The sequence below is a fragment of the Tympanuchus pallidicinctus genome, unplaced genomic scaffold (genome assembly GCF_026119805.1).
Source record: "Tympanuchus pallidicinctus isolate F22 unplaced genomic scaffold, pur_lepc_1.0 scaffold18, whole genome shotgun sequence".
NCBI classification, from domain to species: Eukaryota; Metazoa; Chordata; class Aves; order Galliformes; family Phasianidae; genus Tympanuchus; species Tympanuchus pallidicinctus.
In genome coordinates this window covers 1,166,954-1,180,584 of record NW_026294699.1, presented here as the reverse complement: position 1 = coordinate 1,180,584, position 13,631 = coordinate 1,166,954, and the positions used below count along the sequence as shown (strand labels likewise).

The window sequence follows — 13,631 nt, the reverse complement described above, 5'->3', positions numbered from 1 at the left end:
GCACCCCACAGCCCCGCTGCCCCCCACCCCACGCAGAGCATCACCACCAGCACTGCCTCCAGCCACGGCCCTGCCCACCCCAGCACCCAGATAATGGGAATCAACACGCAACCGATTGCTCCACCGTGTCAGAGCAAGGCCTGTCCCTGCCTCAGCTCCTGCACTACTGAAAGGCCTCTTGTTGCTAACTGGGGCTGTTGGAAACCCTCATTAGTGATGGCAACCACTGCCATAGCAACAGTGACTGTGCTGGGCTGGCAAACTACAGCTCCCAGGGTGCAGTGCTGCAGGAAAAGCAGAGAGGTGGCAGAGGGCTGGGGGTGATGGTGGTGGTGATGGGGGAGGAGCGGGAGGAGCACATGTGGGTCCTGCACCTTGCATGTTGCCCCCCAGGGCACTGATGCTCAGTGCCATCAGTTCTTATTTCCTCACAGATCTGACCGGGCAGAGAGGTGACCAAGGGATGGCAATGATGCACAGAGGTCCTCCATCAGAGCTCTGATGCTTAAGGGAAGCACAATTAGCACAAAGGGAAGGCTGTGAAGCTGCATGAACCCCAAAGCCAGCACAGTGCTGTCCTGGAGCGCTCAGCAGCAGCAGTAGCTCCAGGATGGCTGTGGGGATGGCAATGGCCCAGGACCAGGCTCAGCTTGGGCGGCCAGAGAGTGGCACACAGGACACAGCCCAGCTCCGGTGCTGCCAACGGACAGGGACACGGCACGGGGCAGCAGGGACGTGCTGGAAGGCTGTGGGCACTGCCACGCTATGGGGAAAGGGGCCCCCAGCCAGATAAAATGCCAGAGTATGGTCACTGGTGCTGAGCACACGAGCCTGCCTACAGTGCAAGGGGTAGGGCAAGAGAGCACGGCACTGGGACACGGCAGAGGGTTGCGAGTGCGCCGCAGGGCAGGTGGCACAGCGGATGGGATGCGGTAAGAGCCCGCACCGCGGGGACACAGCGAGAGATGCGGGCACTGCCGGGCACGTGGGGCAGAACGCCCGGCTCAGCGCTACGCGAGGCCACGCCCTCCTCAGACATGGGGGCGTGGTATCTCAAGGACACGCCCCCTATGCTAATGAGCGCTGAATCACGCTCTGTGGGACGCGGCGGGCGGGACCGAACCACCGCCGTGGGAGGGGGGAGAGTCCGGGCGGAGAGGGGGCCAGAGCGCGGCCGAGCTCCGCGTTGGTGGCCAGGGTGCGGTGCTCTGCAGGCCCCGGAGCCCACCTGGCCGTGGGAGCGCCGGGCGGGGAGCGGCGGAGAGCGGCGAGGCTGATCCCCTCTACGTCGTGACCCGTGGGAGCGGCCGGCGGCGGGAGGGGCTCGATCACGTGACGGGCGGGCCGCCGCCATTTTGTCCTGCGGAGGCCATATGTAGGGCGCCGCGCAGAGCCGCCGCGCAGTGCCGCCGGGACGCAGCTCCGCGCCGCCCTCCCCATCGCCGGCCTCCGCCCGCCGCTCTCCCGCCCACCCTCTCTCGTCGCCTCCGCCATTTTGTGGCCGGCCGCTGCCTGCGGAGGACGGCGCCGCGGCGGAGCCCCGTTCCCTGCCTGCCCGCTCCGTGCCCCGCTCCGGCCCCCCCGACCCCGCAGCCATGTCCTCCGGCAGCACCCCCGAGTACGCCTCCTTCTTCGCCGTGATGGGCGCCTCGGCCGCCATGGTCTTCAGCGGTGAGCCCTCCTGCGGCGCGGCGGTGGGGGTGGGGGTGCGCCCCCGGGGCCGTGCGGTGGCGCTCCGGCGGGGGCGGCTGTCGGGGCGGGGGAGTCGGGCTTCGCGCGGGGGCGGCGATGGGGGGCCGCTCCCCCTCCTCCTCCCGGCTCCATCCGGGCATCGGCCGAGGGTCCGCGCGGTGACGTCACCGCCGCCGGCGGAGCCCCCGCTGTCACGTGACTGCGGTGCCGGTGGGGCTCCGGAGCCGCGCCGTGCCGCACGCCGGGCCGTTCCGTTGCATCCCGGGGCGGACCTTCCGCTGCGGAGCCGCTTTGCGCTGCGCTGACGTTTCCCTGGGGCAGCGCCGGGCTGCGCTTCTCTGGGACCGGAGCCTCCATGGGCGTGCCGGTGCGGTCGGTCTTAAGGCGTCGGTGATGCTGAATGGTGCCTTTGGGCTTCCGCCTTCCCTTCGCGAGGGGAGCCCCGTAAAGCACAGCCGGGGGAAGCTCTCTTCCGCAGCTGTCTGTCTGTGCTGTAGGAGGCTGAGATCGGCACGGAGTCCCTCAGCCTGCCTCACAGCTGCCCCAGGGCTGAGCAGCCCCAACAGCTCTGCGGTTCTGCCCCACTGCAGGCAGTGCTGTGGGTCGCGGGGCCCCGTGGCCCAGGAGGTGGTGCTTCTCAGCACTGATATGACCAGAACGCGTCAGGCATTTGCAGGGAGCAGCTTCTGCTTCGAAGCCTTAGTGTGCTCTGCATGCACGCCCTGACCCGCTTGCCCATCTGCATGCATGGACTGCAGTGTCCGTGTTCCACCCAGGCTGGTGCGGAGGAGTCCTTGCACTCATTCAGCAGCCACTGCTGCTTTTACACCCATCTTCGTTGGTGTCAGTGATGCGTCTGAGATGGTATTGAAGACTGAAAGGCAGACTGGTGGAGGCTGCTCTTGGTTAGAGCAGCAGTTCAAGCTGGGAATGTACGGTAGATATAAAACATTTGAGGGGCGACTGTGGCTCTGCTGGTGTGGCCACTGGGAGCTGGGCTCGATGCTGCTCTGAGCTCACATCTCAGCACGAAAGAAGCTGTGCCCAGTACTGAGGGCATGCGGTGGCAGCTGTCATGGAGCTCAGCCATCATACGTGTGCCTGATGCTGCCTGGAACGCGGCACGCACAGTGCAGGCTCTGTGCCCACCCGCCTGCCCACCAGGAGCAGGCTGAGCACCTCACAGGAGAGGGAGGCAAAATGGAGCTGGCAGATGAACGCCTTTGGCAATAGCAATGATTAAAGTCTTCAGTGACTGCTTCCCCAAGGAAGCGCAGCATTTCATTCTTCCTGCAGAAGCAGAAGAGCACTGTATGGCATTTCAGACTTCTGTGCAAAGTTTGCATCAGTAGAAACCGTGGTGAGGGATGCAGTGTTGAGTCAACCTTTCAGTAAGAACTCAGAGCATTGCCTGGCACCTCTGAAGTAGAAATGAGGTATTTCCTAGAAGCTGCAGGTCTGGTAGTGCTGTACTGTGGGATTGCAGGTGGCAGGGCGGGGTTTGGACTGGGTAACTCAGGCCACCCAAGCTGTACCAGTGAGGGTTTGGTCACTGTGCTGCTGCTGGGGCAGGGCTGGGCTTCAGGCAGCCAGCAGCCTGTTGGGCCTGAGTACATCTGGTGAGTAGGACCACTGCAGCACATCTGAAAGCTGCCTGGGAGCTGGGAGCTAAGGCTTTGTGGGCAAGCAGTGTGCAAATACCTGAACTTGCTGTGGATGGGTGTTGAGCAGCGCAGTGATCATGGCTGACTCATGCTGTGCCTAAAGATCAGCTTCTGGTGAGGCTGCTGATTGTATTAAAGACATGTTTCTAGTAAACATGGTCAGGTTTGACACTGCCCAGGCTAGTTTGATGTGAAAACAGGTGACTTCAAGCAGTTCTGTTTGGTGTTGGAACATTAACAGCTGATGTAGAATAGATAGCAGAACTCGTTCTGGTCAGCTCGTGCTGAGGGCAGCGAGAAGCCCAGAGCAGGCTGTGTGACCTTGGCTGTCCCAGGCCTGCTGTCACTGATCACAGCCTGTTCTGGGAGCTAAGATTGCTTTATTTCCTATGTCTAAAACATGTGGCTGGCTCAGTGTCAGATGCTGCTGAGTGATCCAGTGAGAGACTTTTCCATGTGACTTCTGCATGCAGAAATGAAGAAGCACAGCATTGAGCAAAGCTGCCCAGCAGCGTGCAAGGCCCTTTGTCCAGAAGAGTGGGATGAGCTGGGCTGCTCCATCAGGTCCCCAGGGTGTGATAGGAGTCTTGCTAGGACCTGCTGGAGCGGGTGATGTGATGCTGCTGTGCTGCCAGGCGTTGGGAACACTGCTAATGAGGAGGACTCCAGCCAGCAGTGAGAAGGCAGTCCCGTGTCCTACTTCTCATTGTTGCTGTGGAGCCAACAAAACTTTTATTTTAAGCTTGGGCCACAATTGTGCTATAGCTGTTGGTTAGCTGCTCAGGCCCCCCATGTATGCACAGTGTGTGGCTGGTGCAGCTGTCAGCCCTGCACGCTGATTCCATGAGGCATCTTGACTGCAAACAGCTCATACCCCTGAGGGCAGGTGACTCCTGTGCTTCCTGAAATACTGTTCTTGATGGGTGAGGGGTTGGTGGAAGAGAGTGTGAAGGCCTCTACAGCCCTCAGCCTAGGAGGAACAGCATACTGCCCAGGTGTAACTTGCAGGTGAGAAATGAATGGGAACAGAGAATCACTCTGCTCTGCCAAACACTCCAGAGACCTTCAGAGGCAGGTGGTTGGGGCAGGAGAACTGTGGTCAGCACTTCACATTGCTGTACTGACTGCAATAGAGAGCCACATAAAATTGTCTTTAACTAACAGCAGGTAAAATGGTGGACTCTCAACACAAGTGTTGGAAGGCACAAGCAGTGCTGCTACAGGTGAGTTTACTTAATGGAAGGCATAAGTGCATGATTTCTGCTCTGCAAATACTAGTGTCCGGAACATCCAAAACCATTATAAGCAAAGCCTTAACCATTAGTTGTGTAGAACTGGGCTGAAGCTGCTATGAGTGGCTTCCAGCTGATCTGGTGGGATTCTGATCTGGCCCCAGAGTCACTGTAGACTATGAAGTCTTTGTGCATTTTCACTGTGATGGAGCTTCAGTGCAGTAGTAAAGATGAACACCAGTTGCCTTGGGATCTCTTAATCGACTTCTTTCAATTCCTAAAATGAGCCTCTTTCATCTCTCTGGAGCCTGACTAATGGTGAATGGTGGTTGCTAGCTGGAAAATTCTAGAGCTCCATCAGGCTGTTCTGTGGTACTGGAAACCATGGGACCCACAGAACTGTGCTTCTCCCTGCTAACTGCCCTCACAAGACAGCAAGGCAGAACCAGCTGACCTTGCTTCCTTTGAGTGGTGAAACTTGTGAGCACAAGGCTTCAGTCTTATCACATGGGTCTGAATGGGATGACCTTGGCTTCCTCAGGGCCCTCCTAGTTATGGCTGCTGTGTGCTGAGCACTGTAAGCTGTTCAGCCAACCAGCTGGCATGAGAAACAGCAGCTCTGCTAATCTGCACCTTCGTGCAGTGGGCCACCTGTCTGTGAATGGCTCATCAGGGCAGTGGGAGGCCGAATGATGAGGATAAGTAGCAATAGGGCTGGCTTGTGGTGGGACCAGTATATGTTGCTGCTTGCTGGCAAGTACTCATGGCAAGACCTATTCCCTTTGTCACAGCTTAGTAAAACAAACCTGGCTTGTGTGCTACACAGTGCTCTGCATGCAGAGTGCAGCTGCAGCCATCTCAGCTGGTTGGGTAACTGACTGATAACCTCTTTGGGTTGTCTGTTCTGGAGTGCTATAACCACAAGGACCTGGTGTTTGTGAGTTCAAACATTGACTGAAGAGAAGCACATTGCTCATTAGCCTCTTGCAGGTTGATGTTTTTTCATCATTCTGAAACCTAGAAATGCAGAGCTGTCTTCTCATACAGTCAGGGAAGGACAAAAAGGATGCTATGCCTAATGCTGTTGTGGATGATGCAAATCAAGAATTGCAGGCTGCCTCTCCCTGCAGGGCAGCGCCTGTTACCCCTGCAGCCATCCCTGGAGATGGGCTGCAGCTGCTCTCCAGCTCTGCATCTGATGCTGTGTGGGTTCCAGGTACTTCTCCACTCTTGTGGCTGCCCTGTGAAGAGGCAGCTGTGCATCACAGGGTTTTGCCAAAGCAGTTGTGGAGCATCTGTGACCATGATCTGAGGTAGGGCTGTGTTCGTGTTAAACTTGGTGGTGTGGAGAGGCCTCAGCACTGCTGGGTTGCCTCCCACCTCTGAAGATGACCATGAGCCCGGCACGGCAGAGCAAGGGCTGTGCTTGACCCAGCTGTCACCTCTAGCAGAATCCTGCAGAGGTTAACAGCCTGATTGAGGATTAGCAGGTCTTCAGGTGAACTGGTTCCTGCTGTCTGGTAGAAGGCAAGCCTGCCTATTGCACAGGACAGCCCATTTGATGCTGGATTAATTAGAGAAGGCTCAGGGTGCACGTCCTCATCCAGAATGGTCTTTCAGTCTTGCCACGGTAGCAGACAGCATTCTGTCTGTCTGGAAGTTTGACTTGTGTTACTAATCCAAGGAAGTCCAGCTGAAGCGCTGTGGGAATTTTTCCTCTGCCACTGCTGTGTGGAAACCTGCATCCCTGTGGTGGGACACGAGGAATCACAGCTCTGAACGGGTCAGATGCTGCTGGAGGTGCATGACTGATTCCTACCACATCTGCATTCATCACAGCTGCTCAGACTGCTAGAAGTCTCATCTGTAGGAGTGGTGCTTTGACTTGAAGACTCGTGGTGGTCAGTGTGTGTCAGTGCCCATGGGGCTACAGGAGTTGTCCATGTGCGCCCGCAGAGTTGCACAGGAACTGTAAGGCTTTTGGGAACAGCCTCTTTGTGCATGGAGGGGTGTTGGGGTGTTGCATGAGATGGCTTGCAGCTGTCTTAGCTGCAGGATTGATGTGCTCGGTGCATGACCTCACTGAGCACCGCAGCTATAGCTACAGCAGCTTGGTCCTGACACTTGTGCTAGCACTGACCTACAGCACAGATGACGAGTGCTAACAGTGTCAAAGTTGCAGTGAAAGCCTTTACTCTGGTAAGACTGGTCTTCCTGCAGCCACTGCCTGCGTGGCATATTGCTTTCTAGTGCACGCTTCATCTCAGAGCTGTGCTGTCACACTGCTGCTGCTCCCACCTCTGGCTGATAGAGGTGCCATTTAGCACATCTGTGGTCTCATGGCAGTGCGTTTTGTCCTAGGAGTGGTACTAAAGCAGCTGTAGCATAAGTTCAAGGCATTACCCTACAGAAATTCTTCATGTTCAAGTTACCTTTGAAACAGGCGTACTGGGAGTAAGCCTCAAATGATGCGTGAACTTGTGCCATTCAAAAGCTCAAAGGTGTGCAACACAATTCCTGGTTATAGGCAGCATGGCTTCTTCCCCTGATAAAGCTAGATGGCAAAGTGCTGTTCCTTCTTTATCACTGAGGTGTCTTGATAGCTGCCATAAAGGCAGGGTTTGCTCTGGAAGTAATGACAGTCTAATTGGCCTGTGTGTTAGGGAGACTGAGCTGTGTTGATCTGATGTCAGTATTTGGAGTCATGGTATGTAACGCTGATGAACAAAACTCTTGTTTCGCTTCTTACTGCTGTTCACGTAGATCCCTTCAAGCCTTGTGCTCTGAGATTCCGAAAATACTTTATTTGCAGCTCAGCTGGAGCATTGTGAACGTAGTGCATGCAGTGCTTCAAACATTCACGGCTGTCAAGAAGTGGAAGCCCAGAAGTACCGAAGTGCCCTGCTCCCTGGGATGCAGCTCAAGGGCAGCACCAACAAGGAGCGCTTCTGAGCCTAGTGGACAGGGATGAGGCAAGCTGCCTTGAAAGATTAGTGGAAGTTTGGGGATCTCTGGTGTGAGGCTGCTGGGCAGAATGCTGATGAATGCTGGTGGGGTGCAGATGTGCCAGCTCTGAGGCTGGACGTGCTTGTGCTGTTCTGATGGGGGACAAGCAGCTGGTCAGTGCTAAATGTAAGCTGTGTGGCAACTTGCTGCCACAGTGTGGGTGACTTTGTTTCATAAACGGCCTAGATAAAGTCAGTGTGCTAACAGTTGTCTGTTGTGTAGGTTTTTGGGATAGATAACTAGAAACTGACTAAAACTGACTAGAACTGCCCCTCCCCAAAAACTCAATCAGGCTGGCTTTCTGTATGCACTATTGCAAAACCCATTTCTGTAATCCACTGCCGTGTTAATTGCAACACCTCAAAGAAACCTCAGATTTGGAGGAAGTAATGACAGATGTAGCTTTGAACAGTGAACTTCGCTCCCCTTGCAGGCCTTAGAGAGAACTGTGGAAGCTTAGGCAGAAGTGGCTTCTACTAAAAGCTTTGGCTGGAAGGTGACCTGAATCTTGATTCCACTTGCATCCGTTCCTTGGATGTTTAATATGAAAGAAAAGGCTCTTAATTCAAGGCAGAGCAATCTTCTAGATGCCCTAGGGGGTAGCCATGTTCAGCTAGCATCACTGATATTGTAACTAAGTTTCTGCAATGAATTCTGGACTTCATCTGCAAGGCAAGTGAAACCCGTCTCCTGGTTGCAATAAAACTGCAGAACGGATGGAACGATCTACTTCTGAACTGCACCAAACAGTTCTTTATGTGTCTCTCTATAGGAAAGACTTGAAAAGGATCCGGGTTACAGGAGGTTAGATCTTTGTTAATGCAGAACTAATTTGTAGTTGATGAGGCTTTCCTTCCAGTCTTTAACTAAAACCACTTCTGGGAGGGAGTCTTATGTGATTGTAGCCCTTACTCTCCTGAACTTTTGGTGTGCAGAGCTGAGAGGATTACCCTTCCTTCTTGGCTGCTTGAGTTGGCTTTAACTAGATAGGGGAGAATAGCAGAGTGAACAGCCTAAACCATCTGAAAAACTAGCAGCTCTTTTGTAACATCCTCCACCAGTGTAAGAGGCAGCTACACATCCATGTGGAACAAACAACTCTCCCCTCTAGGAAGCTGACCAAGGGTCAGCCAGACTTGCATGTAAGGAGTCCCTGGACAGCACAAGCATTTGAAATGCCTGTTTGCAGTACTTTTTTGTGGCCATTTTGAGCAGGCAGGAGTATTTTTCGTGCTACTTAATCAGGACTCAGACCTTTGAGTATTGATGCCATGGTGTCAGGGAATGAGGTGGCCCTTACCTTGCTGCTGGTGCTATTTCAGCTGTGGTCACGTGTGGCTGCTCAGCTTCTCACCATCTTCCAGTGGTGCTGAGTGCAGTCCAAAGGTGGACTTCCTAATGTACTCCAGAGCAAGACTGAAACAAAATGGGTCTTTCTAAACACTTCAGAATCAAAGAATGAACTTTTATGAGACTATTTTAAAGCTTTCAGGTCAGAAGTAACTCTTGAGGCAGTACTTCGGGGCTCTTGTTTCTGGCAGTACTCTGTTAAAGGTGATGAGCCCATTTGCTGCTTTGGAGACCAAGCTTTGGGTTTGTGTGCTGCAGGCTGCGTGTTCAGTACCTCCAAGGTGGTGGTGAGGAGGGTGGCTGTGGTGGTGAACTGCAAGCTGTGCTGCTCTTCCTGAGTCCAGCAGTTGGGTTAGCGAGTGTTTGGACCTGAATGCTTCATCAGGTGGAGGTATTGCATGGAAGGAGGGAGTCCTTTCTCCAAGGAACAAAGTGTAGCAGGAATATGAACGGTCACTGCTATCTCAATCTATCTGATGAAGCTGTGTGTTTCATCCCAAGTCAGAGCATGGGGCAGATACCCTTCTCTGGTAGAAAAGGCCTCATGTGGGATAACACAAGGCGACCTGTTAAACACTGGGGGTGTTTAAGAACTCAAAGTTCAGTAACGTTAAGAGCTATGGCTCTCAATCAGGCTGCATCCTGTTGCAGTAGCAAAGCCTGCTTTGCTCTGTTTCTTCCCAAATTCCACTGAGGAGAGCCTCTGCATTCTGGATTCAGGGAGGGCACAAATGCCAAGGTAACAAGTTCAAATGCAGACCTAAGTAGGGAATGCGTTTGTGCTGCAGTGCTTGCCCTGCTGTGAAGCTGGCTGCTCGGGGGATGTTCTGTGGCCAGTAGTGCTTGAGCAGCAGCAGTTTCGTTTCAGGACTGTGGGTAAGTCACTTCCCCATGCTTTAAGGGAATGCACCTCCCTGACACACCAGGTGGTCAAGTGACCAAGTTAGCCTTGCACAATTCTTCCCTGTGCTGACTCAGCTGTTCTGATGCTGCGGTCTGACAAAGGCAGCATTATTTGGGGAACTTCCTAATGTGTCTTTTCTCTTGCAGCCTTGGGAGCCGCTTATGGAACTGCGAAGAGTGGCACGGGTATTGCAGCCATGTCTGTCATGAGGCCTGAGCTCATCATGAAGTCGATTATTCCTGTTGTCATGGCGGGTATTATAGCTATCTATGGCCTCGTAGTGGCGGTCCTCATTGCCAATGCCCTTTCACCAACTATCACACTATTCAAGTAAGTTCTGTATCTGTGAATTTCGTTGAAATTTGGATGCTCTGGAATGGGTAGATTTTCCATTAAGCTCTTCAGAAAGCGTGGGTTGCCGTGAATGTTGAATGCTCCCAAGCTGACCTCAAGAACACCAACTGGACTTCAGCTGTCCTACGCAGTGTCTTAGCATCAGTGATAGAGATGTGTTAGCTGACAGATCAGAAGCAGTATTGTGAGATACAGTCATGGTTTATGTCTCCAGAAAAGTAGTGCAGCCAGGGGATGGGGGCCTGAGTTTGTTTCACAGTGTCACATTCTAGACATGGAGTACGCAGGTCTTCTCACAAGTTAATCTAAATAGCTTTCCTGTTGCCTGGGAGATGCAGTGAATAATTAATGTTGCTTGCTTCTAAAGAAGCAAGGTGGTGAATCAATCCTCAGGCTATGCATTGTACCTCTATACCAGCCATAGTCTGAAACTTAATCTGCTCAGCTTCTGAGAGTAGCTAGCTCTAGCTTGATGGATGTCAGAATAAAACAATGCTTCTGAGGCCTAACAGAGCAGGTAGCTGTGCTGTTCTACATGTGAGTGCAGATGAACATTGTGGTTGGCTGAGCTGTAAGCCTTTATCTAAGAAACAGCAGGTGGAAATGTAACTGCAAAGGAACCAGGTGGTCAGACTCTTAAGGACTGCTCTTCAGGTACCTCATCTGGAAAGCCAGAGCATCCCTGACTGACCTGTCCATATTAACTCCATGTGCAACTCTTGTGCTGCAGGAGGTCCTCTCGCCAGTGTATGCCATGGCTGTGTAATATGGCTGCTGAAGGCAGGAAGCAAAAGCAGCCGTGAATAGGCTGCACATCACTGGGATAGGTGTTAGTGTGAATGCTACAGTGAGCCCAGAGTAAGCACTGGAGCTAGGAGTCATGGGAAGCATCTGCTTCATCAGATGTGCTGTGCTTACTTAAATGGGTAGAGATCTTTCTGCAGGAAAGAGGTTCTCTTTAGATGTTTGTTTGCCCCCGCTTCCCGAAGAGAGGGACTAAGTTCATCCTGAAGATGGAAGGTGACGTCCTGTTGCTCGCCACTGAGCCTTCTTTTCATCTGTCCTACAGGAGCTTTCTTCAGCTGGGTGCTGGCTTGAGCGTGGGCCTCAGCGGTCTGGCTGCTGGCTTTGCCATTGGCATCGTGGGTGATGCAGGAGTACGGGGCACAGCACAGCAGCCCAGGTTATTTGTGGGCATGATCCTCATTTTGATCTTCGCTGAAGTCTTGGGTCTCTACGGCCTCATTGTTGCCCTTATCCTCTCTACAAAGTAAACGTCGCAGTATGGTGTAAAGAGATGTAACAAATCAGCATTTAAAAAAAAAAAAAACAAAGCTCCAGAATGGAAATGGTCTCTCCAATGTGTACAGTTGTCCCAATTTGGTAGTTGATCTCTTGTAAATGCGCAATGTACGTTAGTGACTTGTCCGTCATGTGTGTAATTCAATATTAAATTGGTTGGGCAGCTCCAAGCCTGCTGCGTGGCTTGGGGTGGCCTGCGTGCAATTTTCCACCCATTGCTGTTAGTACTTTATGTATAAATATGAACTAGAAATGTAATTTTTCTCTTCACTGGATGTTTATTTATAAAAGACTTGACATGTTCATACATCTATGGAGCAAAGATTTTCAATTTCCCATGCTATATATATTAATCTTATATATAGGTAGATTACACTGTGGGGTCAATTGTAAGTGCAGAGAATTCCTTGGATGTAACTTTGATTCTAAAGATTGCTGTAGTGTCATGGTATTGGAGTATGAGAATCTCGTGTTTTATTACAGCAATTGTCCGAAACACTCCCGTGTTTCAGTAGTAACTGCGTATGCTCTGGCATCAGAGTTGTGCACCCACTGTTGGGTTACGAACTTATACGATGTTTCCAAATAAAACTTCCTCACTACATTGCTGTAATGACTCTTCTGCCTCTGATTTAATGCTTTTGCTGCCGCTCTGGGGAGAGGAGGGGTTCTGAGAGGGGGAGGCAGGGCCTTGGAAGTGACTGAGTGCTATGTGGAAGTTGTTGATGACTGCTGAACGCATTCTTTTTTCTTCCTGGGCAAAGAGTGACAGATGCTGCTGCTGCCTGGGCTGTGCTTGTGAGCAGAATGCTGGGCTGCTGCGGTGCTGTCAGCGCTCAGCTCTGCCTGGTCAGGTGGTGCTTTGCTGTGTGGTTGTGCAGTGTGGGAGTAAGGGTACAAACTGCTGTGTGTGGCAAGGAATGGGAGCTGCTGAGTGACCGTGTGTCCTGATTGCTCTGCAGGACTTGGATGGAGGGGAAGCTGCGCTGTTAGCATGGATTGCTGCTGGAGTACCTGAACGACTGCCTCATCAACAAAATGGATTCGTTTAGGAACTCATACTTTGAAAGTCAGGAGCATTCAAGCTGAGAAGTCTGCTGTTGCAGCTGGGAAGCGCTGAAGCAGAGTTCTCCCATCCAGGGGGTTTGTGGATGTCACAAAACAATGCTGGAGCTCCCATGGGAGCTGTATGTTGGACCCTTACAAAGCTAGTGCTTGCAGATGTTATCCAGAGCCCATTTGGGAAGTATGTGGCCTTTAATAGTTTGAGGAACAGAAAGAGCTTTTTCCGATTCATTATCTAAGTTAACATTACTTAAATATGTAGTAGCATCTTGGTAATCAAGCTGGGAGGTCTGGAATGATTTATCTGTGTCACTGGGAATGCTGGTATGGCAGAGCTGTATCTCAGGTATAGCAGTGCAATGGGCAGCTCTGCACAACACAACTGTGGCCAGAGCTCTGGGAGCCACTGAGCATCACCATCCTGAGCTTTAACCTGGTAGGAAAATGTGCACCTTCAGAATAGCTGATCTTTAAACTAGAGATCACCCAGCAGCATTGTTAACAAGCTAACTGGTTTGTTGGCTAAAAGATGTCTGCCTGGGTTCATGTGATAGGCTGTCAGCTGCTTGGCTCCGGGCTGGAGAGAACCATGGCTTTTGTGTTTCAAGTGGCTTGACTTCAGGGCACCCTCAGCAATGCTCTCAGTAGTGCTCAGTGGTACAGAGATGTGGGCTGGTTCGTGGAAAGCCCTGCATGTCTGAGTGGGATGGGGATGGAAACAGAATTGGATGGGGAGGAAAATATCTCTTCAGTGTTTCCTGATCTGAATCACATCGATCCCATTTTCCTGAGGAACAGAGTGGACTCGGACCCTGTGAGCTGTGTTTTCTCAGATATTCTGAACACTTCTGGAAAAAAATACAATATACTGAAGTCTCCTTGCAGTGATTGCAATGAGTGCTTCTGTGAAGAGCCTGTAGCTGGGAGAGGTGATGGTGGATTTGGGCTGTCTGGAGGAGGTGCACTGCTCTTGTGTGGCAGGAGTCTTGTGTGGAGGGCCTGGCTGGGTGAAATCATTTGAGGTCTGCCTACGAGGAGGACATGCTGCCAGCCTTGCTTTTG

The 13,631-nt window shown here is 52.4% G+C and overlaps 1 protein-coding gene across 1 annotated transcript; it reads left to right on the top strand.

Moving 5' to 3' along the window:
• The first annotated feature begins 1,422 nt into the window (after positions 1 to 1,422).
• Positions 1,423 to 12,117, top strand: ATP6V0C (ATPase H+ transporting V0 subunit c). Its single transcript, XM_052679971.1, has 3 exons — positions 1,423 to 1,671; positions 9,995 to 10,178; positions 11,272 to 12,117. Exons 1-3 carry the CDS (start codon positions 1,596 to 1,598, stop codon positions 11,474 to 11,476), a joined length of 465 nt encoding a protein of 154 aa, XP_052535931.1. The 5' UTR covers positions 1,423 to 1,595; the 3' UTR covers positions 11,477 to 12,117.
• The last annotated feature ends 1,514 nt before the right edge of the window (positions 12,118 to 13,631 follow it).

Coding starts and splice junctions, on each gene's coding strand:
- ATP6V0C (XM_052679971.1), top strand. CDS start 1,596: ATGTCCTCCGGCAGCACCCCCGAGTACGCCTCCTTCTTCGCCGTGATG. Junction 1,672..9,994: donor GGCCGCCATGGTCTTCAGCG/GTGAGCCCTCCT, acceptor TTTCTCTTGCAG/CCTTGGGAGCCGCTTATGGA. Junction 10,179..11,271: donor CCAACTATCACACTATTCAA/GTAAGTTCTGTA, acceptor TCTGTCCTACAG/GAGCTTTCTTCAGCTGGGTG.